General features: G+C 42.5%; 3 protein-coding genes across 7 annotated transcripts in view; all 3 read right to left on the bottom strand.

Moving 5' to 3' along the window:
* Positions 1-420: 420 nt before the first annotated feature.
* On the bottom strand, positions 421-5,147 carry LOC118106767 (extracellular calcium-sensing receptor). The gene is given in 13 exon segments (XM_047339558.1): positions 421-1,178; positions 1,277-1,558; positions 1,689-1,882; positions 1,993-2,116; positions 2,198-2,407; positions 2,535-3,026; positions 3,123-3,154; positions 3,157-3,218; positions 3,220-3,308; positions 3,399-3,578; positions 4,235-4,326; positions 4,463-4,674; positions 4,882-5,147. Coding segments are annotated over 13 exon segments (2,658 nt in total). The 3' UTR covers positions 421-755.
* Positions 5,148-8,637: 3,490 nt separating this feature from the next.
* LOC124851054 (extracellular calcium-sensing receptor-like) lies at positions 8,638-14,722 on the bottom strand. Its single transcript, XM_035155540.2, has 12 exons — positions 14,635-14,722; positions 13,304-13,517; positions 12,905-13,140; positions 12,322-12,413; positions 12,022-12,201; positions 11,749-11,937; positions 11,159-11,674; positions 10,329-10,538; positions 10,111-10,234; positions 9,810-10,003; positions 9,450-9,731; positions 8,638-9,210 (listed from the first exon to the last, which is right to left on the bottom strand). The coding sequence occupies exons 1-12, from the start codon at positions 14,720-14,722 to the stop codon at positions 8,788-8,790; spliced, it is 2,748 nt and encodes a 915-aa protein (XP_035011431.2). The 3' UTR covers positions 8,638-8,787.
* A 1,595-nt stretch (positions 14,723-16,317) lies between these two features.
* The window catches only part of plch1 (phospholipase C, eta 1), a 60,542-nt gene continuing 51,732 nt past the window's right edge, over positions 16,318-25,127 (bottom strand). For 3 of the 5 annotated variants that reach the window (XM_035154545.2, XM_035154547.2, XM_035154543.2), the window contains 7 exons: positions 24,421-24,545; positions 24,163-24,247; positions 23,181-23,327; positions 22,674-22,753; positions 22,476-22,535; positions 21,632-22,019; positions 16,318-20,195 (listed from right to left, as the gene is read on the bottom strand). In XM_035154545.2, coding sequence (XP_035010436.2) covers positions 17,473-20,195; positions 21,632-22,019; positions 22,476-22,535; positions 22,674-22,753; positions 23,181-23,327; positions 24,163-24,247; positions 24,421-24,545 — 3,608 coding nt within the window. In that variant the 3' untranslated portion in view covers positions 16,318-17,472. Of the gene's footprint in view, positions 20,196-20,586; positions 20,612-21,631; positions 22,020-22,475; positions 22,536-22,673; positions 22,754-23,180; positions 23,328-24,162; positions 24,248-24,420; positions 24,546-25,127 lie in introns of all 5 variants that reach the window. The other 2 variants (XM_035154548.2, XM_035154544.2) reach the window with 2 other exon arrangements.

The raw sequence follows: 25,127 nt of genomic DNA, 5'->3' as shown, positions 1-25,127 counted from the left end.
CAATCTCTATGAATGAATTCAGCTTAACAATCATCGACTGCAGTACATGAAGAGACACACACGGACCTAAACTCAATGTCGGCACCTTTTTCACTGGAAAACACTGCAGCTCTGCAGATGTATGAGATCATTGAAATGATTGTAATGCAAGAACAAGTGAAGTGTGGCTACGTTAGCAGGCTCATATTCTTCCAATAGCATTTGAATTAATCTGTGATATTTCATCCATGTGGGTGTAGAAGTGGGTTTAAATGATTGTACTGGGAATGGTTGCAGTTTTCTGGATTATATCATTATTTAAATATAACAAAATGTTATATTTTCTATGGTCTTGATTGATTATTTTATTAATTGATTGTTACTCTAATGGTACAACCAGTAATGCAAGCAGATGTGTGGAATCGATATGAGAAACAAAGACACAACCATGGAACTGACTTTTCTTTATCTTTATTAATGTAATAAAAAGCAATGAAGTACGATTACTTTAATAAAATATGGATTTATCTACAACACAAAGTATTCCATCCTCTATGTAAATAAATCTGACATTATATAGTGAAATAAAATGGATTTTTAAGTAAAGTGCAGACAACACAAATTTGTCTTTCTAACATTTTAGGATACAGTATGTCACATATTCGAGAAAATAGAAAGAACCAATAATGAAATTCATAAAGTAAAACTATTGGATGACTCACAATGGCTGTTTGATTAACATCATACGTCGCCACATGCAGCCTTAATTTTCTTCACTACCTGGCCATCAGGTGTTTCTTAGTATTTTTCTCAGGCCTCAAAAGAATAATGAAACACTTTGGAGCAAAGATACAGAAAAGCAAACCATAGCTGGAGGCAAGAATCGCAAATATCTCCACGGCAACTGCATATTTTCCAGGAGAACTAACATAAGCAGGAACGAAGGCGACCCAGACGGCGCAGAAGATCAGCATGCTGAAGGTGATCAGCTTGGCCTCGTTGAAGTTGTCGGGGAGTTTCCGAGCGAGAAAGGCCAAGAGGAGACTGGTGCAGGCCAGCAGGCCGATGTAGCCCAGGACCAGAGAGAAGCCCACCACAGAGGCCATGGCACACTTCAGTGTGACCTTCAACCCCGGAATTTCGAAGTCAGGTTTAGGCAACGGGGGGCTGAGCGATAGCCAAATAACACAGATGATAACCTTGATAAAAAAAGCATTGCAGAAAATCAGGTTTAAGGACGGGAAACGATGTAATGAGTTGTAATTTTATTATTAAAAGAGCCACATCCAACTCTGACCTGTATACAGGTGAAAACGCAGACACTTCCTCTCTGTTGGCGCGGACCAAACCACTTCATCAGGGACCCAGCACCGGGCCGAGCCGAGCGAAACGCTGCCAGGACCACGATGGTTTTGACTTGGAGGCAGGAAACACAAAGCACGAAGCTGATCCCAAAAGCCGCCTGCTGGAAGCGACAGGCCCAGACTGAGGGACGGCCGATGAACACCAGCGAGCACAGGAAGCAGAGCTTCAGAGACAGAAGCAGCAGGAAGCTCAGCTCGGAGTTGTTGGCTCGCACCTACAAATAACAATCAGACTTTAACTGATATTGAAAGGATAATTAATAAACACCCTTATTTTGATCATGGAGAAATAGATTATTGTTTCTTGAACTTTATAATCTCTGATAAATGAGACTGTATACTTACCATAGGTGTTTGTCGATAGTATAGGAACATCACAAACACTGCTGTTGTCACCACGACACCAGATATAGCGACTGTAGTCAGGGTAATACCCAGAGTTTCATTAAAGGAGAGGAAGTCCAGCTGGCGAGGGACGCAGGCCGTTCGTTCAGAGTTGGACCAGAACTCAGACGGACAAGGATCACAGTGAGGGGAACCTGGCAGAGGGATGCAGACACAAAATGACCAAATAATTTGAGTATTGGAAGCCTATTGGTGCAGACTGAATTAAATGTTATTGGAAAGTCATATGTGGTTATTTCCTCACCAGTTTTATTGCTAATCTCTCCGTCAGCACATGAGATGCAGTCAAAGCAGCAGACAGGTTCTCCTTTCCTGGAGGCCATCCTGGTCCCGGGGGGGCAGCTCTCACTGCACACTGACACAGGCACCTGAACAAAATATAAAACCACAGTAAGCATTTAATTCAGTAAATGTTTTTTAGTGAATCGAGATCTTTCCTCTTTAAGCACCTGATTGGATCCCGTGCTCCACTGAATGGCTGACTCATTAAGGCGGATGTCGAATCCGTCCACACGACCGATCAGAACAAGCTTGAGTCGACCTTCGGGTGTTTTCTGCCAGTTTACGAGGTCGTACTTTGCTGGAACATCGGCCCCTTGGAAGTAAAACATTTCACCCTGAGGTGTGGTGAAGTTCACTGTGCTCAAGTGCTGCAGAACCTGGAAGCGTCAAAATGTTGAAACAGTAAATATTTGTCTTAAAGATTGATTCAGAGTGACAGATATCAACACCCTAAGAATTAGCAAATGTGTGTTGTCAAAATGAAGCTGGAATAACTGTGATTACCTCTATGGGTTGGATGTGTTTCAGAAAGGAGCAGGTGGAGCTGCCGTTTCCAGGAGAGCTGTCATTGTTGGGGCATGAGAGGAGGCTGTGAAGGGCGTGGGCTGCGGCGTAAGCAGCAAGGTACACATTATATGTGACCCTCAGCTGAGAGGTGTCAGTAAAGAGATTCTGCACCACCTCCAGGGACTCTGTGCCAACGCAGAGCGGAAGCGGCGCCCTCTGGTCTGCACGAGATGGTGAAGAGGTAGATGAAGAAAGATTTGAGGGTCCAGGACGGCAATTAAACATTTTTTCCCAAAATTCTCTCAAGAACTTATCATCGGGACGATGAGAGGGATTCAGATTTCTGAGATACTTTTCAAATCCAGGTATAGGTGAACTCCTAATGGCCACGCCGAGGACGCCACGTGCCACTTTAAGGGTGGAAGGGTTTTCGAGAAGATTAACACTCGTGCTCCAAGCCTCACTGGCCAGAAACTGTCTATCAGTCACCTGGTGATGAAAGCACGATAAAAAAAAACATTTAAGAAAATAAATTATATCAAATAAGTCAAATTTTCAGATTTAATATACAAAATTGTGTCTCACATTTCTCTGGGCCAGCTGCAGGAACAGTTCCTCACATCTGTGTACCAGGTGAAGATCAGAATCACTTTAGCGGTCGAGGCCTGAATTGCAGCGCTGCCTGTTTGGCGTCGTCACAATGTTTTCCCTTCGGAGAGTCTCCACAAACGCCAGACACACGCCGGCCCCCTGAGTCTCCTCCTGGAATATCTGATATACATAGTTATACATTTATATATTATAATTCAGGTTTCTTGTGCAGATGCCGTAACATTTCTGGTGCATAAGAAGTGGTAACACCTTTATCGCTGTTAGGCCGTAACTGTTTTTTGCCACCACCGCTCCGATCCAAGTCCATTTTAAACGTATTGCAAGCTGGGCGATGGCTCGGGCTTGGTAAATGTCACTGGGCATGGTCCTGAAGAAGTTGGGAAATTGGCGTCTGTCACTCAGACACGGGCAGCTCGCCGTGTAGCTCATCTAAAAGACAAAAAAAAAACATATAATTATAATAAACTTTTCATAAAAGAGCTTTACATGAATAGAATGAATTTAGCTTAAAAACAGAACATGAAGACAGGAAAATATTTCAAAACAATGAACATGTGTGAAAAGGGGTTAAAGCAATATTAAGTTTACATTAAAAGAAAACACAAAGCAAGATCATCAAAAAAAGTTTTTAAAGTTCTTTAAACATGTCGGCAGTGAAAGGATTCCTTATGAGTTGCAAACCTTTCGCTGCTTGATTACAGAAAACTGCATCACATTTACATGCTGAAGTCTCATGCACAAAAAAGACAGTTGTAATTTATTTTCACCCAGGTGGAAATATGTTTTCTGCTTTTACAAATAACACGGTAAATGCAGTTTACAGTAAATGTTTCAATTCACTTTTGCTGTCCTCACATCAGAAATTAAACAATGCTTCCAGATATAGGGCTATAGAAGAAAATATTAACTGTTGCACAAAACTTACTTAAAGAAATACTATGGTAAATGTTAAACCACTGCATATTTCATGAAGTTAAATTCCAATTTAAAAGTGAAAATCTGATTTTTATAATTGTAGCATTTTACTTTTTGTCTTGCATATTTCTTTATATTTTTTCTGTCTATATTCAACATAAACAACTCACTAAAGGAACAGAGAGTGGCCCCAGGAGTCTGGAGAGTATCAAGGCTGTTATAGATGAATCGCCACCGATGATCAATGGAACAGGCGGATCACCTGATGACGTAATAACATACAGTGGAATAAAATCATCAGTTAAATGAAAACTGTGCTTGGTTCAGTTATTACTGTCATCGTTTGTATTTACTAGAGAAGGATGCACACTGGGTAAATACAAAGGGACATTTAGTACCTCTCCTTTCTCCAGTTTCTTCAGTTAAATTACAGCTGCTGCGGTCTCCTCCAACCAGGGACAGCGCTGTCCGCAAAGCCCACAGGGGCAGAGCACAGCTATCGTGGATGTGGTAGCCCAGCTTCACGCCTGGAAGCAGCGTTGTGCTGTGGTTGATTTCTTCCAGCGCAAACACCATCGCATATATGTACTGCAGCGGAAGATCTTCCAAACTGAGAGCACAGGAGAGGAAGAGTGAGAAAATGTCATCTGTAATAATGATCTGTAAAGTCTGCAATGAAATAAGCATTTCAACGTATTAAAAAAAAGATATTGTACATATCGATGTTAAAGAACCACAAATATTTAACTTTATATGAATATGGCTAATAATAACATATATAAAATGTATATGTAAACAAAGCAGTTGAGAGTTTCACCTGCTGCAGGATTGGTAAAGTGGCTGCTGAGTAAACTCTTGATCTATAGCTGGAGGCTTGTTATAAAGACTGAAGAGTCCACCGATGACAAGATCCCCGTCCTGGAACAGACCCTGGACGCCGGATGAACCCCACCGAGAACAAGTCACCGCCTGAACCAGCTGCCACCCCACCCGGAGACCCAGCTGTCTGCCCACCAGCCCCACGAGCAGCAGGGACGGGGCTGAGCAGGGCCGCAGCGTGAAGAGCCAGGAGAACCAAGACATCGATGCAATGACTCTCTACACTTTAAATGTGCCAGATATATCCGTTAGATTCAACTTCTCATGAACATAAAAATACAAAAATGAGACATGCAGAGAATATTAAATCAATTCGTTTGAACAGTTCCTGGAATGAGAAGGTCAAATGTGATTAAATCCCTCTTAATGTGACAGCATAAAAGATAATATTTTCACCAATTAAATCATTCTAAGGACAAAATATACATTACAACAGATACAACTTGACCTGACGACTGACGAGGTGTATAGCCCCCTCTGCTCTGCTCAACATAGACGTTGTTCTAGGTATTTATAACATCTACGAAGCCCATGGTGGAAACAGGATGATAATGCACCTGCAAATCACTTCTCTGGAAGGTGAGGGCATAACAATGGTGTAATGACTGGGTGTGGACAGAGTGTGATACAGACATGAGGGGGTTTAGCTGGAGGGCAGCGACCACAGACATCCCAGCAGAGTTACATCTCTATCAAACTATTTGTTTATGAATTAATCCACAGAGAGCCCAGCCTTTCACATCAGGGCCCTTCTCCGCTGATTATACACATTATTGTTTTGATATAGGTTCAGTATGATCATCTTGAAGAAGATGTTATGTTTTTGAGATCGCACGGTGATGCAGTGGGCAGCACTGTTGGCTCACAGCAAAAAGGTTCCCGGTTTGAATCTCGGTTCAGCCAGGGTCTCATTTGTGGAGTTCGCTGTGTGGAGCACTCCAGCTTCCTCCCACAGTTCAGAGACATGCAGACTGGGGTTAAACTAACTGGAAACTCTGAATTGACACGTCACTGATACCTGCTCAGGGTAACCCTAACCCTAACTTACCAAGGTCGTAGAAACTCGTAGATGGTACCAATAGATCACAACCCTAACCCTAAGGGTTAGGGTTGTGATTAGGGTTAGGGCTAGGGTCGGTGAATGTCGTAGAGACTTGGGAGTAGACTCTACCCCCACTAATGTGGGCATGCCCGATCTATTGGTACCATGTACGAGTTTCTAAGACCTTGGTAAATTAGGGTTAGGGTTTCGATTAGGGTTAGGGTTAGGGTCACCATTAGGGTTAGGGTTAGGGTTGGTGGATGTCGTAGAGACTTGGGAGTAGGCTCTACCCCCACTAATGCGCACGATTGGTACCATCTATGAGTTTCTACGACCTTGGTAAGTTTAGGGTTAGGGTTAGGGTTGGGGTTGCAGCTAGGTTTAGGATTTGTTGATACATCTCGATGACTTCTCCTGCTTCATCCAAAGACTCTGCAGCTGAAATGGGGAGCCAAAGTCCCACAGGGTTAGGGTTAGGGGGTTAGGTTTACGATTAGGGTTCTGCTATTATGTCAGATGGTTAAAGATACAGGAAACCACCATATTGGATTGTTGCCTACAGGTGCTGGTGAACAATAAATGATTAAGTTAGGTGTTACTTGCCTTCACTCAGTCTTAAACTGGCAACCCTTAGGTTGAAAGCCTGATGCTTTACTGACTGAGCTATACAGTCCACATGAGACAGGTAACTGAATCGAGGGTTGTGGGGTAAATTCCTCAACTCACTGAGAGTTAGACCTGATTGACTCGTAAAAAGAAACAATACACCACAGGGTTAAAGGGTTAGTTTGGGGACAATTTAAGAATCAACAGGAGCCTGGGCGACAAAGTCCATATTCTATCTATAGACCAGGACTTTAACACTGGACTCTAAGGTCGAGAGCCCTGTACTGTAAATTCACTGGGATGTAACTTTCAATACATTTTCAGTTGTGATTAGTTTTCAAAATAATTTAAAATAAATCAAATCCAAACAAGATTATCCACATTACCCAGAGTTATGAAGAAAAACCCTAATAATGATGTTTATATCTATTTCTGCTATTTCTGAGGACTTCCAGCTGTTGGGGAAAATTTTGATGTCAACCTTAGAAGTCTGATTTACTGATTTATTTGGGGGGTTAGGGGTTAAGGTTAGCAACCCTAACCCTAACCCTCTAACCCTAACCCTAAACTTACCAAGGTCGTAGAAACTCATAGATGGCACCAGTCAATCGGGCGTGCCCGCATGAGTGGGGGTAGAGCCTACTCCCAAGTGTCTACGACATTCACCAACCCTAATCGCAACCCTATTTAAAATTAAACTATGCAAATAGAAAATGTTTCATGACCCCTGAGGTATTTGTGACAGATAAACGACAGCATCAATTGCAACTGAGACATTTGCGTGTAGGTGGTTTCTTTCAAACTCCCACAAATCAATGCTTCAACCTCCTCTGGGGATAATGGGGGGCCGGACGTCTCTGGCACAATTATTTTGAGAGTCGGGGATGAATATTTTTTTAGATTATTGCCTCACTTTGCAGGCCCAATTTAAAAAATCAAAACTGTACTGTAGCTGCTGAAGAAAGATTAGCCTTTGGTACAAATTGAGTTTTGTGGCCAGTAACAAGATCATTTCAGGTAAAGTAACTCTTTGGGCTTGGCCTTCAAACTTTGACCTTTCTGTAGAGTATCCATTTCAGTTGATGCCAAGTCCCCCTCGTAACCTCATTGTGTTATACTTGACAAAAAAGGGGAATAAAATATTCTTATGAATGAGATATACTGTATGATTGTAGTGCAACAGTGACACACTGTGGTCTGCACTGACATTAGGAACATGGGGCAGTTTGCTTTGAACCAGCAGTTAAACATCTAAACTGTACCTTGCTAACTGTTGTGACTTTTTTTTCTGCAATGCATTCAATTTTATCTATTAACTATGTTTTCTAAAAAAAATCAAAAACACAATATTTGTACAATTGATTAACAGAACTCTAATAAAAGTCTTAAATAATTTATTTCTCCATATTTTCTTTTCTGTAACAACATGTTTACCTATATCTAAACTGTGTAATATTATTAATACACATACTCACTTTTGTTTTATCCACTATGAAACAAATAAACCTTTAGATATCTGGCCCCAGAACAGAACATCTTCATATTACGTGTGAGACAAAAGAAACACAGTTAATGAATTGTAGTGGAATTACAAGCAGAGAAAGACTAAGATTGTGCAATGCTGCCATCTAGCGGTTATAACTGGGCACATGCATATTGAACTAAATGATTCCAGCAGGTAGAGTAGTGAGTGGTGGATTTAAATATGTCTCACTGCTGATTATAAAAATTAAGATGATTTTTATATCCTTATCAACTCTAATGACGAGTCATTCACAGGCTGTTTGAATTGCAGGTATCCTTGTCTCAACTATCTTAAATACAAAACATTTGTTCCTGATCCATTGACAAAGTATTATTTACTTTGAATGAATGCATGTATATAGTGTATAAAACGTTATAATATGAGACACAATCTTGTATGAAGAACTTATTCTGCTTTCTGTGCCTTTGAGTTTCATTCATTTGAAGTTCAGTATTCAAACACAGTACAGAGAGTTAATAAATATTTTATTGGGTAGCATTGCATCTAAATTCAATGGATGTTGTATGTTGTTACTGTATCTTTAAATTATGTCTCAGAGCAGAAATTAATATTCATCTACAAATCTAAGCCATAACTCAGAGAGGCACATTAAGAATTGGCATTGATAACATGAAACAAATAGACATACACATGACCATATGCATCAATAACTATCTGGCCATCAGGTGTTTCTTAGTGTTTTTCTCAGGCTTCAAGAGAATAATGAAACATTTCGGGGCAAAAATGCAGAGCAGCAAACCATAGCTTGAGGCAAGAATCGCAAAAATCTCCACAGCGACAACGTACTTCCCAGGAGAGCTAATGTATGCGGGGACGAAGGCGACCCAGACGGCGCAGAAGATCAGCATGCTGAAGGTGATCAGCTTGGCCTCGTTGAAGTTGTCGGGGAGTTTCCGAGCGAGAAAGGCCAAGAGGAGACTGGTGCAGGCCAGCAGGCCGATGTAGCCCAGGACCAGAGAGAAGCCCACCACAGAGGCCATGGCACACCTCAGGGTGACCTTTGACCCTCGGAGACCAAAATCCTGCTGAGGCACGGGGGGGCTGAGGGACAGCCATATGGCACAGATGATAACCTGTGTGAGTAGTAAATATATTTCATTTAGCGTAGTTACTCATAAATATAAAACAAGGTGTGGTGATGTTTTTAGCAGATAAAAAATAAACTACATCATGACTTAAGTTTTCTTCATCTCTACAGGACTGGTTAGAATTTCGTCTCAAACTATATATTAACTTCTTGTAAATGAATTGTTTTTAATCACAACTCGTATTGTTAATTGATTAAATATCATCAATATAAAATGATTCACACCTGTATACAGGTGAAGAGGCCGACACTTCCTCTCTGTTGGCGTGGACCAAACCACTTCATCAAGGATCCAGCACCGGGCCGAGCGGAACGGAAAACAGCCAGAACCACGATGGTTTTTACCAGCAGGCAGGAAACACAAAGCACAAAGCTGATCCCAAAAGCCGCCTGCTGGAAGCGACAGGCCCAGACTGACGGACGACCGATGAACAGCAGCGAGCACAGGAAGCAGAGCTTCAGAGACAGAAGCAGCAGGAAGCTCAGCTCGGAGTTGTTGGCTCGCACCTACAGGAGAAGCACATCAACAGTTGATGGAGGAAAGAAAGGTGAGAATCCTGTCAGCAAACTCTGGGTTATTCTTACCATGGGTGTTTGATGGTAGTAAACAAAAACCAGGAACACTGCTGCCGTCACCGTGGCACCAGACACTGCTGCTGTCGTCAGGGTGATGCCCAAAGTTTCATTAAAGGAGAGGAAGTCCAGCTGGCGAGGGACGCAGGCCGTTCGATCAGCGTTGGACCAGAACTCAGACAGACAGGGATCACAGTGAGGGGAACCTGGCAGAGGGAAAGAGAGAGGATGGAGGAGGGAATAATAAAACTCAAAGCGTGACGTAAAGGATAGAAACATGAGCTGGTGTTGTGTTGTGTAGTAAATTCATCACCAATTTTATTGCTAATCTCTCCCTCAGCACATTGGATACAGTCGAAGCAGCAGACAGGTTCTCCTTTCCTGTTGGCCAGTCGGGTGCCTGGAGGACAGATCTCACTGCACACTGACACAGGCACCTGCACAGACAGTCAGTGACACGATGCGATTAATTCACAACAACATTCATTCCAACAGCAAGTATTTAATTAGAATTTCTTTCAAATGAATGACCTGATTGGATCCCGTGCTCCACTGAATGGCTGATTGGTTAAGGCGGAGATCAAACCCGTCCACGTGGCCAATCAGAACGAGCTTCATTGGCCCCTCCGGAGTTTTCTGCCAGTTGACCAGATCATACTTTGCCGGAGTGTCGGCTCCTTGGAAATAAAACATTTCACCCTGTGGTGTGGTGAAGTTCACCTGGTTTAAGTGCTGCAACAGCTGAAGGGAAGAAACATTGAAACAGTCAGAATAAAATCTGTACACAAAACTACACTTAGAACTTTTAAAGCTAGAAGGGTACTCAGAGAGCTTTATCACCATACTGCATATTTTACTGAATACATACTGCATAGTATATGTATACATATATATATATATATATATATATATATATATATATACTGCAGCAAATACATGTACACAGAAATATCCAAAAACTTTAGCAAACTGCTCACATTAAACGCAGGCAAAACATCCATTCTCTGATATAGGTGAAAGGATTTTTTGTTACCATACAGTGACTGAAGTATAAGACCCCTTTATTTTGATTCACTAAATCCAGAACATTATCCAGATCCGCACAAAATTGTGAACCTGTTCATTAATATTATCACTCTATAGATGTCGAAAATGCATTGTGTCTTGAGAAATTCACCAAAAATTGGGGAAAACGGCCAATTTTAAAGAAATAAAATAATTAAACTAAATCCTGAATCTTCCCATGAATCAGATCTGCACCAATATTTTGTGGGTTCAATGGGTTCTTCCCTTTCCAGTAAGTTTTGTGGTAATCCGCCCATTAGTGCTAAATAACAGAAACTGTTCTCCTCCTCTGGTACCTCTTTTGGTTTGATGTGATCTGGAAAGGAGCATGTTGAGATGTCTCCGTCTCTGCTGGAGCAGGAGAGGAGGCTGTGGAGGGCGTGGGCTGCAGCATACACAGCCAGGTAGACATTATAAACCACCCTGAGCTGAGAGGTGTCAGTGAAGGGATGCTGCAGCCCCTCCAGAGACTCTGTGCCACTGCAGGGGGGCAGAGAGGCTCTCTGAACAGACTCCTTGGCAAGAGATGAAGTGGAGCCATTCGATGCACGGTGAGATGAAGAGGAATATGAAAACGATGCTGCCTCCCCTGCACTGCATCCAAACTCCTTTTCCCAGAAGTCTCTTAAGAATCCATCATGCGGACGACTAAATGGGTGCAGATTCCTGAGATATTTTTCAAACCCGGGTATTGTTGAACTACGAATGGCCACGCCAAGAACCCCGCTGGCCACCTTGGAGACGGCAGGGTCCTGGAGGAGATCGTCACTGGTGCTCCAGGCCTCACTGGCCAGAAACTGTCTGTCAGTCACCTACAGGAGGAATGTACTTTAAATCAATACACTCAAATGATAAAGTCATACAAATTTCCAGGCCAGTTACTCACATTTCTTTCATTTAGCTCCAGAAACAGCTTCTTCACATCAGTGTACCAGCAGAAGATGAGAATCACCCTCGCAGTGGAAGCTTGAATTGTGAGCGCCGCACGTCTGGCATCTCTCCCAATAGTCTCTCTGTGGACGGTCTCTACGAAGTCCAGACACACCCCCTTGCCCTTAATCTCCTCCTTAAATACCTGAAACAATTACGTGAAAACAACCAATAAATACATGCTATTTGTGCGATATTTAAATTCAATATATCACAACAATATCATAACCTGCATCGCCAATTGACCATAGTCGGTGTTTGCATGTACAGCCCCAACCCACGTCCAGTGGAAGCGTATGGCCAGTCGTGCGATGGCCCTGGCCTGGTAAATGTCACTGGGGATCGTTCTGAAGAAGTTAGGGAACTTGAGCCGGTCACTCAGACAGGGGCAGGTGGCCAGGTAGCTGATCTGAGGGAGAGACACAGAGGTACAGCGTTTTTCACAGCACCATCTTTAATATAAATTCACAATTTAAACACAAGCAACTGAACTCATGAGAAGAAGATTTCCTCTGGTGATGAAACTCACAATTGGTATAGAGAGAGGCCCCAGGGTCCTGGACAGTATTATCCCTGTTGTGGACGAGGACGCCCCAATCAGCAGAGGAACAGGCTTCCCACCTGAAGATAAGAGAAGAGAAGAGAAGAGAAGAGAAGAGAAGAGAAGAGAAGAGAAGAGAAGAGAAGAGAAGAGAAGAGAAGAGAAGATATGATGAGATGAGATGAGATGAGATGAGATGAGATGAGATAAGATAAGATAAGATAAGATAAGACTGCACTTTATCATCAGAATGTTCTCACAAAATATGTCTTGCGTCCCAAGATCTGCACTGTTTCACATAAATGACAACAAAAACAAAATATAACCAGAGATAGAAGCAAATACATATTTACACACAGTGCATCACACATCATGAATAAGTGGCTGTTCATCGATATTTTCACATTTGATTTAACTATTTGACAGACTGAAGAACACAGTGAGCTTCCCAGTCCATTTGTTCCTGTCATAGCAACAGATAATCAATGGCATAAAATTATCTATGATACCAATTGTTGGTTTCATGGACAAATCAAATCTTAAAAGCACATGGAATCATATCAAGTCATACTTGTGTCTCCAGGTTGTCCATGCGATGCAGAGTGTGGCGTAGGTGCTGTTAAGCTGCAGCTGCGTGTGTTTCCTCCGACCAGTGACAGTGCATCTTGCAGTGCCCACGGGTATCGGCTGCAGCTGTCCACTATGCTGTAGCCCAGCTTGACTCCCGGCAGCAGGGAGCTGTTCCCGTTGATTTCATCCACCGCAAACGCCAAAGCATACAAATATTTCAAAGTCTCCAGATCTAAGCTGAGAGCACAGGAGGAGAAAGGAGGAGAAAATCTGAACAACTGCAATATCAGTCAGTGAAATATAAAAGTGTCACATACATCAAGACCTACAGGTATTTAAATAATCATATCATAATCATAATAACCACTATCTGCAGTAAAAGTACAGTGCATGTGATTACCCAGTGCACGGTTCATAGTGTGGCTGCTTGATGAAGTCCTGCTGTACAGCTGAAGGTATGTAATACAGATTAAAAAGTCCACCAAGGATCACGTCCCCGTCCTGAGAGAGGACCTTGTTGTTCAGTGCGCTCCACCTGGTGCACGTCGTCGCCTGAGCCCCCTCCAGACCCCCCGCCTGTCTGCCCACTGCACTGAGGAGCAGCAGAGACAGAGCTGAGGAGAGCCAACGGGTGAGGAGCCGGGGCAACCGGGACATGGACGCAGCTGTTCTGGACATTTAGAAAACCTTTGGGTAAATGTAATTTGACAGAGACAGAATATACATCAACCAGAGGTGCGATGAATTCAAACACAATTTACCTGACTGGTCCAACCTGGAAACAGACTGCATTAAAACTCGCAGGTACCTCATAGACAACGTTCAACAAAGATGAATCCCATAAAAATTGCATATGTCCAAAATCACAATATCATGCCTGTTACCTGCAAAGAGAGAGCACATTATCAGCATAAGTATAACAAGTTAAGTGAGAAAATGTTATCTTGACAGAGACATACCTCCCTCCCTGCACAGGCCAAGTGTTGATATGAGTATTTATAATCGTCGTGGAGCCTTTTCCATGGAAGTGAAACAGATGACACAAGCAGCACAACACTAAATTATCCCTCTCTAGAGTGATGGTGGAAAAACAAATCATTGCTAGCGAGTGATTATGGAGGGAGTGAGTGTGTACGTGTTCTAAACTGTCAAAAACAACTTGAGAGAGAAGATAAAAGTAGATCGTTTTAATTATCAGAGCAAGAAACTTCAGTAAAGGAAAACAGATAGAGTACAGGCCCTTGGTGTCTTTCCCCTGCTACTTGTTTTCTATGTGGATTAATCAGCCATTTAAAGAACTGATGGTCTTTCTCAGGATAATTCAGTCAAAAACATTTGAAGCTGTCACAGGTCATCATTATGATTATATTTATTTTTATTATTTGAGCATCTTCCATCTTATAGTAATTCAAAATGTTAAATGCTCTGAATGTCCTGAAACGTGATCTGCCACTTCTGGACAGTAAACTTAGTAAGATGCAGTAAAATGTGAAATGCATTTTATCCTAAGCTTTTTGAAATTATTGGCAAGTTCACCAATGTGGTAAAAGTAAAATAAATATGTGAGCTTAAATTTGGGAATCATGTGGTCTCGGAAAAAAACTTTTGAATTCCTATCTCTATAATATCAATAATAACTGCTGAACATTCTTTCTTTAAAAAGTTTGGAACTGTATTATGTATCATACTGTATGTATTTTATATATACAAACACCATACTATTCTGTGTACAGCCTTCCTTTGCTCTCAGCCTCAGGTCTTCATGGTCCCAAGATGTTGTAAACTTTCCTTTCAGTTTCTGGTCCATGTTGAGATGCATCTCCTAACTTCTGCAGATCTGTCGGCAGCAGACGGACCACTGCATCCTCAGGTTTCTGTTTGTGACCGACAGCAGTGGAACTCACCTTCTGCCTCAGGGTCCAACGTGTTGAGCTTTCTGAGACACTTCTCTGCTCACCACAGTTGTTTCGTTGAGAAAACTGTGCCCTTTGCTTTTCTAAGGTCTCTGTCCGCATTGGAAATTCAGGAGTTATATTTAAAGATTTATGGACAACGTATGAAACAGATTTATAAAATAAAATCATGTTTGATTCCCATCTAAAATGTTAAAAGTGGTGAGTCAGGTTGCAAAAGTAAGATAGATCCATTGGAGACTGTTACCATACTGTGTAGAATCTTTGATTTATCAAGCAATAGTTACAACAGTTACTCATGATATTAAATGAAGCAAGTAAAGTTTTGAACAGGAAGCCAATGAGTTCAAAACGTATTCATGTTCTTACAAAACTAAATATGTTAAATGTGCTAATCTAAATCTCATCTATAAAAGCCTTAACCAAACTCCTGAGGTGCTCAGTGACCTGGTGGTTCCTCTCAGGAAGTTTTAAGGCTTTTGGTTATTTTATTTTAAATTTGTTTCATTTTAGTTAAATGAGGTGCAGACAACTCTTTATATCTGTTACCTGGGATGTTGTTCCCAGGATTTCTGAAAACAAATAATTCAATATTTTCTTTGCCTTTGCAGTCTTCACCTCATCCTCTCCTTCATGCGTTCACGAAGACCTGTTTAGTTTGTCCGTTCTGGGCTCCTGTAGAAACATGGCTGTGAAACATGAGTGACTCCAGGGAAGAACACCTGCTCCTAATGTAGAAACATATATTCATTTCAGGGTAATGGAAACACAATGATTCTTAATCGATTCCCCTTAATCCTACACCCTGGTATTTTATTATTATATTAGCTGAACGCACTGTTAGAAAACAAAACTCAGAAAGTGGAGAAAGAGAAAATCAAGTCAAGACTTAATTTTCCACTGTAGCTTCAGTCATTATTCAGTTTAGGGTTATGAGAGGACACAGTTAGGATGACAAAGAGAGCCAGCAGACCTGGGATCAGCTGCTTAACATGTGTGTTTGACTGCATTCAATAATAAACAGCCCAAATAAAAGAAGTAAAAGTAAAAATATGCAGCATTAAAGCTACTTCAACAAGAATTATTTAATCCAAACGTTACTAATGCACAATGTAGTAAATCCGGTAGTGCCCTCGTCTGGATATTTGAATGACCTTAAGTGACTGATCCTTCTCAGGCAAAGTTTTGGAAGGAAATTCAGGAGGAAAATGATTCTTGTTCTTCTCTCTAAGATTTTCCAAGGAATATTTTACCGTTATTCATCCATATGACTTAACCAAGTGTGGCAACAGGTTAGAACCAGTGCGGGGAATTTAATGCCCAGAGCAACAGGTGTGCTTTTTGTCAGCTCTATTACACAGTAATTTCATGAGCAATTACATCCCATTATGTTTAAGGCGCTGAGGCTGTTTGCGACCTAATAATAAAAAGATTTTGAGCTCGAGCGACATTCTGGTTTCATTACACTATTTACGGTTTTGAGTAAAACAGGAAATTAACATGTGGTTTTCTTGAAATCAAACATTTCAATAGTTTATTGCATCTGTAGGAAAATGCTCACAGTCCTCCAATGAGCAACAATACAAAGAAAAGAAGGATGGTGTAACACTGAAAGATAATAGAAAAAGAAATAAACTGCGGCTCGGCCACCCTCCTCTCCTCAGTCTGCTCTTCACTCTGTTTTTTCCAGTTCATTAAGTTATACAAAATAAAACCACAGCAACAGAACCAACACGAGATTCTTTTTGCTGTCTGTATCAAAGTAATTATAAAAATAAAAACCCCTTTAAACTCCAAATCTTTAAAACTTTGCAATCATGTCTTGAAATTCTACAGATCAAAGAGAGCAACCAGTCCAAGCGTGGAAGTGTTTATGTTCTGTATTGCACCCATTACAAACAAGCCTCTGTCCTCGGTTGTGTTCAACGCAACTATTTGTTCTGTGCAAATGTCGAGCGATGACACATCTATTGTATAAACTGGTGCATAGTCATGCTTGACATGTTCACAAGTAACATGCACAAACATAAATGTACAGTTAGAGTTAGCTCTTAACTAAAATCCATCGCGGATTAGAAACAATGACAGGAATATTCACACGACACAAACAAAGAAATACCACTGAAAACAGAAGGAAGACTTACATTAGATCTTTGAAAGATGAATCCCATCTATTAAAACTAGCTTTTCGATTATACTACACATTCAAATGATAGAAGGAAAGACATTCCCTCTCTGCTGAAAACCCAATTCTTTTTTTTGCTTTGTTGTCAGTGTACGCAGTTTGGACAGTACATCACAGGGACGAAGATAACAAGTATCTGTACAATCAGTCTAGGAAGCCTTTTGGAGGGAATCAAAGTTCCCGGGTACATTTACACATTAAGCAGAATATAGACAATACACTTCCAGACTAGAAAGACCATTCACTGTTGAATAGTGGACATTTCATACACAAAGTTCATGCTGTCAGATCCAACCATGGATTATATGAGATGTGTCATTGATATTGTACAGGCAATCTCTGCTCTGTGAACATGGGAACACATAATGGCAAGCATGTATTTCCCTTCGTCCTCTGGCTTTTGGTGTAACTGAACGTCATCAAAAAATCAGTGCTCGATTCTTAATCTCATTTTTACGTTTAAGATCAGAGCTACAGTCTGAGTAGAAAGTAGACCTCGGGCTCTGACGCAGAGTGAGAGGAGTTTGCATTCGGAAGAGAGTCATCTGTGTAGTAGCGATCTCCATAATGATCCCCATTTCCATAACGTAATGATGTGCAAGCTCCCTCAGGAAGTCCCCTGTCCTCCAGCTGATCCAGGTAGCCGACGATGTATGAACCGGTTGAGTGTCTGTTAGCTGGTGGATTCTGTGAAGCCGGTTTATTCCTAAACACCACCCCACCAATGCTAGTGGTACTATTGATTGCCACACCTGGCCGAGGCTTTACAGACTCTTGCTGTCTTTCCCGTGCACGGTTGTTGATGTGGCGCACTCGGCTCTGGCTCCGAGAAGACAGGCGACGGGTAAGGGGCGGAGGGGAGTCCTCTGTGTCCCTGGGAACCACAGGAGCTATACTTGTTGCCTGGGGCTGTGACTGTGGGGATATTGATTGGGATTGGGAATTTGCTTCAAAATGCAGCTGAGGAGACTGGGACCTCTCTCTGTCACTGTCATCCGCCTCCAAACTGACCAGCTTACGTAGCTGCTCTGTGAGTGGATCACTCGACTGCGATTGGAAAGTTGCGCCCCCCATGGTGCCCATTCTCCTCTGCTTCCTCATGTGTGGAGTGATGAAACTGCGACTAATAATGTGGTATTTGCTCTGGAAGTTGCATGATATGTCTTCTGAGGTCAGGTCTCCAAGGGACTTGGACTTGCATTGGCTGGGTGCTGTGGAGTCTATGGGAACAGACTGGGAACGACTTGATAAAGGCCTTGAATTTGAAACTCTGGTTTCAGGCTGCGACTGGTAACTGTTGACGGTAACATTTTGGGTCCATGACTGCAGAGTGTGCGGTTGTGTTTGACTTTGACAGTGTGGGTGAGAGTTTGGAGGAGCTGAGGACTCTGATGAGGGCTTGATGCAGTCATACTCCAGGTGGCTGTATATTGCATCGCAATCTGAAGAAGGAGTAGGTAGTCCTCTGTCTCTACAGATGTTTGTGGACGCAGCAGATTGGCCATGCAGGCTTTCAGATGAGGAGACACCATTCTGGAAACACCTCATTTGCTCCCTCTCCATCTGGTTGTACCCTGGGCTGTTTTGTCGAGGCCTGTTTAGGAGCTGGCTGCCACTGTAGCTCCTCTGTTGTTTATAGGAACTAATGAAGTCTCTGCTGTTGTCAGGGGCTGTAGAATTGCCCTGAGGAACGGAGTAGCCGTTCTGACACTGCTGACTAGCGTTGGAAGGTCTGGAATTGACAGGTCTGTGGAAGGTTGAAGGCTGGGAGTTGTTCTGGTGTTGGTGATGATCGGATAACTGATACGAAGGTTTATTGATTGGGGAGGGAGAGTGTGTAAATGCTCCATGAGGTGGATATGAGGGAAACTGTTGTTGAGGATCAGAATATGACAAAGGCTGTTTCTGTTGGGAGTAGTTGGGAATGGATCCGTGGTTTTGGTAGATAGCATGGCGTTTGGTTGGACTTGTGAGCCCCTCCCATTGGCTGCCATGTCTAGGTGAAGTCAGCATTATATCCAGTGGATCTTCGTCGACATTAGTTTCCACTTCTGCAAAAGCATTTCTTGCTGTGTCACGATGAAACTGGAAAGAGTCGTTTACGGGCGTGCTCATGTACCTTTGGGAGGTACCCCGTTCTATCTCAAGTACAGGGAAATCATTCACTTCCTCATATACTCTCTCCTCTGCCTCCTCAATGTTTTCACATCCACCCCGTTTCCTGTGCATATCCTCCCAAGCCACATGGTGCCCTTTCCCCAATCCCTGAACCACTTTTCCCGGAGAGGACCCCAAGCTGTTTAAAGACGTGTTCACCACAGCGTCTGCCTGAAAACGGACCGTCTGTTTCCTCAGGTTGTGCACTGTTGCAGGCAACAGCACCTCCTCGTCCAGGATGGTGTACACCTCCTCAAGCTCAGTGGTTTCTGGGCTGGAGAAGAGGACTGGAGTAGAAGTGTTTGTCTGAGAACTCGATGGAAGGATTTCGTGGTTTACATGATACGTTTTTTGAGCTACTTGTTGGGGACTTGTCAGGTGTTTCGAGTTAAGAGAGGCTGTGTTGGTCTTTAGAAGAGGCCTTAAATCTTGCAGCGCTTTTGGAGTGGTAGGCCTGAAGTTCGAGTGACGGTAAGGAGTGTGATCATGGGATGATGTTGTGAAATCATTTTGGTCAACGGTGCTTTCAAATTGACCAATCAGAGCAGAAATAGAGCCACATGTGTCTTGCTCATTGCCCAAGGACACAGCATCGATGAGTCTGGAGATGCTGTCATGCAAAGAGGTGGGACTCTTCAGATCACAGTCCATACCAACAGGAGAAAGAGGGGCCACAGAGGAAGGGGCAGAGGAGGAGGATGAGGAGACTGAAGGTGCAACAGTGAACGTTGTGCTGTTTGACGATGTTTCTAGTCCCATCTTGTTGTTCGTGGAAGATGAGAACAAAGAGTTTTTCTCTGTTCCTGCGGAGATGATCTTTGATTTGTTGATTTCATTGTCTTTTGATGGATAGTTGACATAGTCATCTTCCTTTCTTACGTCTCCTCTACCAATTACCAGATAAGAAGCCTCCGCTGATTGGTCAGATTCTTTATGTCTGCACGTCTTGGAAGGGGAAGCGATGCTTGGTTCGAAAGAAAGTGATGATTTGATGAGGTTAACAGAGGACGACCTGGGCCTGTTAAGCAGACAAGCTCCTGTGGACACAGAAAGAAAAAGATTAATAAAGACAGGCTTAGATACTACCATTTGAATGTTGAACACCAAGCAGACCAACGATTCAATTACAACAACTAACAGTCCAGCCAATACAAGGCAATCGCAGTACACAGACAGATGGATCACCAAATACAACTGTGAAGGGGAAGCTGGAAATGAGGCTGTGGAGGTTAAACAAAAGGAAGAATCCACGCTTGCGAACATCAGATTAGGAAAAAGATGGTCAAATGGGATTGGTTTGGTCAAATGGGATCAAATGGCACATCAATATATTTCTCAGACCACTGTCAAACAAAATACACTGGGTGGACGCAATACTGATATGTTTTCGAACGATGCAACCTTCAGACAATAGGTGTTTTAGATTACCTGCAGGACCATCCTAGTCAGTTCTCTACCATAAAGAAGCACAACAAATGAAGATGGGACAGAAAGAGCATGTTAAGGCATCATGGAGAGAAGTCTGTTGTGTCAGTTCACGTGGTTAATGTACAAGAGTTTTAGGCCCTGTTCAGACCTGGTTTTAACATCTGTCCTCGGAGATCTGATCAGTGGACGTTGTTCATCTGTTCACACCAGCACATGTGTCTCCTGTGATCAGATCTCACTTCCTCACTCTATATGCAAATAATCATGTACACCATGCGTTCACGATGACCAAATAATGTTTGCCAATGCGTCCGATGATAATATTTGTTTGTGTTTATTCAGATTGCGGATTCAGGAGATGCTGAGATAATTGATGAACTGTTTGCAGATCTAAAGTCATTCATCATGTGGTGGTCAGTGTTGATATTGTGGCATTGGCAACAAACAAATCAACGTATGGCCACTGAGAAACGTAAAAATACATTTGACTCATTGTGAAACTGTAGCAGGTGAGAGACGTCAGCTGAGTAGGGGGTCCTTCATAGAGAATCTGGCAACATGTGTCCCAAACCACCTCTGAATGTCTAAGTTATCAGATCCCTCAGGACAGATGTTAATAATCAGGTCTGAACAAGGTCTTAGAAAGTTGTAGCAGGATAAGTAAAGCAAAGAAGAGAAACATTAACACGTAATATCTGACATTAATCAGTGTTCAAAGCAATTCAAAGACAAAACTTTGCTGTACGACTTTACAACTTCAAGCATTGCATTAAAAAAAAGTAGCCCTTCGTCATTGTCATTTATAGAAATTACTTGGATTACACAGCAAAAATATTCCACAGCCAAAAGTCACTCTGCAATTAATGCCGCAGACTGCTGGGGCTTGGTTCATGCTAGTGTTAGATAAAGAGCTCAGAATCTTATTTATAACTAATAACTTGATGTAAGTTGGGTGTCATATGCAAATTATTTATATTATATATATATTATAATATTTCAAATTATATTTGTAATTCTTTGACTAGAATGAGTGGAAATTACCCACCTAAGATAGTGTCTGCACTCATATCGTGCTGTTCCTTGTCTTGGGAGCAGAGGGACAGTTGCCCTTGCAGGAGCCTTTCTAAGGGCATGGAAATCGGCCTGTGGATGAGCGGGGGTCTGGGTTGGAGACGCTTCTCCACCCCTCCCTCCTTCCCTGACACGCCCTCTCCTCCGATCCCTGCGCCCAGGCCATTCTTATGCTCCGATATTGATGCCACAGACTCTGATAGCAACATCTTTGTCTTCTTCCGTCCCTTCGCCGGGGCACTGGCCGTGCGCCGCAGGAGGTGATCGCTGAGGGAGCGTTTGCGAAGGCCGCCAGAGGTTGTATCCACGGAGGACTTGGAAGAGCGGCTAAACAAACCCCGGATACCTCGCAGCTGATGACCCTGAGGGCAGGAGAAGCAGAGGGTGAATAAAATAAGAGAAAATAATTTTGCTATCCACCATGGTGCACTTCTTAACTCAACTTTTTACACATCACAGTTTAAAGTTAAAGGGTTACTTTTCATTAGCAATGAAAAGATACAGCTTGTATAACTTAGTTCACACCAAATCAAACAATGGCATGCTTTTACATGCATTACCTTTAGATGGCAACCTTCCTCCTCACATTATCAAAACACACACCACACATGAGGCTGTTGAGGATGCTGCATGCTTATGTTGTAAATTATTCCATCTTTGTTGATGAGAAAATGAAAATTGTGGATAAAAACTAAAAAGCAAACTGTATGACTCAGTGGTTTAATGTCACGCACAAACAAGTCACGGCTGACAGCTTCGCGTCATGCATTACTGTTTCATGCAGCACCACACACAGAGCCCACAGGGCACCAGGATACCTTGTTAGATCCTAGAAAGTGCATTATGGTAAAGCTGGGGTTCAGGACTAGAGGGCTCCACTAGAGAAACAAAGGATTGAAGGAGGGTATGCTTCAGTGATGGGTGTGTTGAGAGAAACAAGTTTTCTTCTGTTTAACTTTGAAATATCAGCGGGGGAGGGGGGGGCAACAATATCACCAGGAATGTGCAGCACTTACCTTCCCATAGACATCATGCACTGACACATGCACAAAGATGGACGCCTCGGTCAGCCCCTCCAAGTAAACATGTCTGTAACCTGTTGTTGGACATGGAGGGAGAAAGCGTTGAAGCAAGAGAGTGAGTAGTAGAACCATATTGGCTGTCGTCACACTGGTGATTGTGTAGTATTTGCCTGAGGGGGGGGGGCATCAGGAGTTCAGGGACAACAAAAAGAAGAACCTGCCGAGCCACAGGTCTTTTACCAATCAAACCAAACAAATCATGGTTCACTAGATACAAGATAATGAGCCCCATAGCAATAACATGGCCTAAGCCACGAGGGAAATTGTGTTTTTAAGCGTGTGTGTGTGTGTGTGTGTTAGCGAATCTGTCTATTTGTGTTAAATAGCAGAAGAGAAATGGATTCTAACTGCCAGTGACAAACTGTGTCCTCTCCTCTGTTCATGTCATTCACGCAGGAAAGTTTCTATTATTCAGATAAAGCTCAGGAATTTTGCACATACCAGGCATCAGGCTGGTGAAGGCAACAGTCCGTTGACCAATAAAATCTCGTCCAATGGGGTCGTGGTCCCAGACGAGGAAACGCACCAAAGTCACTTCCGCCATGTGAAGCGTGAAGGACAGAGTCTCCTCCCATACTGGGTTAAAACCTGAGGAAAATACACACATATATACACAACTCAGTTTGATTAGGACCTGTCACATCTTCAATGCCTCATTCAAACAGAAATGTACTGCACCTCCCGCAAGATATTCAAAATAGAGCGAAAGATGGATGTGGAAGAAGTGACGTGTCAAATGTTGTATTTCATGGATCGATGACCGGCACAGTAATCTTATAATAACGTTGAGCTCCCAGGGCTCCATAACCTTTCCCAGAGAAAAGGAGGGGCTTTCCCCCCCTCCTCATTCCGGATGCCCTCATCTGTGGAGACATGTTGGGGGGTGACACCAGCAGACCCCTCCCTTCAACTTCCTTTAAGCCTCTAATTAGTTAATCTGACACTCAAGAGTAAAAATGCTCCACAGCCCAAAGTAAAATACAGCATCTGTGGCCGTTGTATTGTTTCATCTCTGAGAAACAATACAATACAATACTCTGGGCTCAAACCCTCAGTCATCACAGAGCTGAGGCTACTACAGCTTCTGCTTTGGTTTGTGTGCCACACATGTATAGAAATAATATAGAAAATGCAAGGATACAGTCAACACTGGAAGGTTTTACAATCCTAGAATTGAATTAGATGGCAGCACTATACCTACATAATGTATACAGGTGAAAAGCCTGGAACATAGTTTCATGTAGGAGCTATATATTATGAAAAACCACTAAGGAGGCTGAAAATGGACAAATCAGACAACATACTTCTTTGAATTTAAACCGCTTTTATCAGTTTTCCAATGCGCCCGTTGACATGTTTGATCATTCTTCAGTGGTTGTGATATTGTGTTATTGTTTAAGTCTAAGATCTGCGTGTGTCTCACCATTGTCATCCACAACTCGTGTCTGTTCCTTGCAGCAGTCGACTGGAAGCCCAATGATCTCCACTTCCACAAATGGATCGATAATCTGATGCAGGAGAAAAGGCAATAAAATCAATTGGTTATTATGTTCTATCACAGCTGCGGGTAGACAAGTGTGATATTGCGTGCACGCGTGTGCATTTGTGTGTGATGCGAGAGGGAGAAAGACAGATGGCGAGTGAAATGAAACAGGGGTTTTGTGCCTTGGCGTGTTTTTACCTCTCCACGGTCCCCCAGCATGGAGTCTGGTGGCTTGGGCAACTGCTGTCCACTAATGATCTTGAGAATGAGCTGCTTCTTGGGGTAAGCTGGAAGTGGGTCGTCACAGAATGGGTTGAAGGAGCCTGGAGGGAAGGAACGACAGCAGAGCAAGAACTTTGATTTATGTCATGGCTCAAGCCAGAAAATCCAAAGCTCTCAGAAATAAGAAATATTCTTATTTCAATAAGAAATATTCTCATTTCTGAGACTGGTTACATTGTGTTGTGTGGCTGCAGTTGGGATCACATCCACTGGAAGGCACGGCTTGTATGTTCTCAATAAGCATTGCATCATTACAAGCTCCACTGTAAACTACGTGTGCAGCAAGGCCATGAAAATCAACCACCCGTGTGATTTGCTGTGTAGCTAACTCAGTAGGTGAATAGCTGTTTTAATAACATTGCTGCATGTGGTGTAAAAAATGGGGAAATTCTAGTGGAGATCCGAAAGAGAGCGAAGAGCAAAAACAAGATGAACAAGTCATCACTTATTTCTATTCCCTGAAACTGTCTCGCTTTAATTCTTACTGAAAATACAATTTATATGCAATGGAGCAAGCAGATACAGTATATACTGTGTGTGGGATATTTTTCCAATATTGTTTTACTATTGGGAATCAAGAGATTAAGAGATGGATCATTGATTTTGTTTGTTTTTCTGATATA

The sequence above is a fragment of the Hippoglossus stenolepis genome, chromosome 4, assembly GCF_022539355.2.
Source record: "Hippoglossus stenolepis isolate QCI-W04-F060 chromosome 4, HSTE1.2, whole genome shotgun sequence".
Classification (NCBI taxonomy): domain Eukaryota; kingdom Metazoa; phylum Chordata; class Actinopteri; order Pleuronectiformes; family Pleuronectidae; genus Hippoglossus; species Hippoglossus stenolepis.
The sequence above is the reverse complement of the archived record's forward strand: the minus strand, read 5'-3'. Positions and strand labels throughout refer to the sequence as shown.

Coding starts and splice junctions, on each gene's coding strand:
- LOC124851054 (XM_035155540.2), bottom strand. CDS start 14,722: ATGCATCTCAACATGGACCAGAAACTGAAAGGAAAGTTTACAACATCT. Junction 12,414..12,904: donor TGGACAACCTGGAGACACAA/GTATGACTTGAT, acceptor TCTTATCTTCAG/GTGGGAAGCCTGTTCCTCTG. Junction 12,202..12,321: donor GGCCTCTCTCTATACCAATT/GTGAGTTTCATC, acceptor TCTCTCCCTCAG/ATCAGCTACCTGGCCACCTG.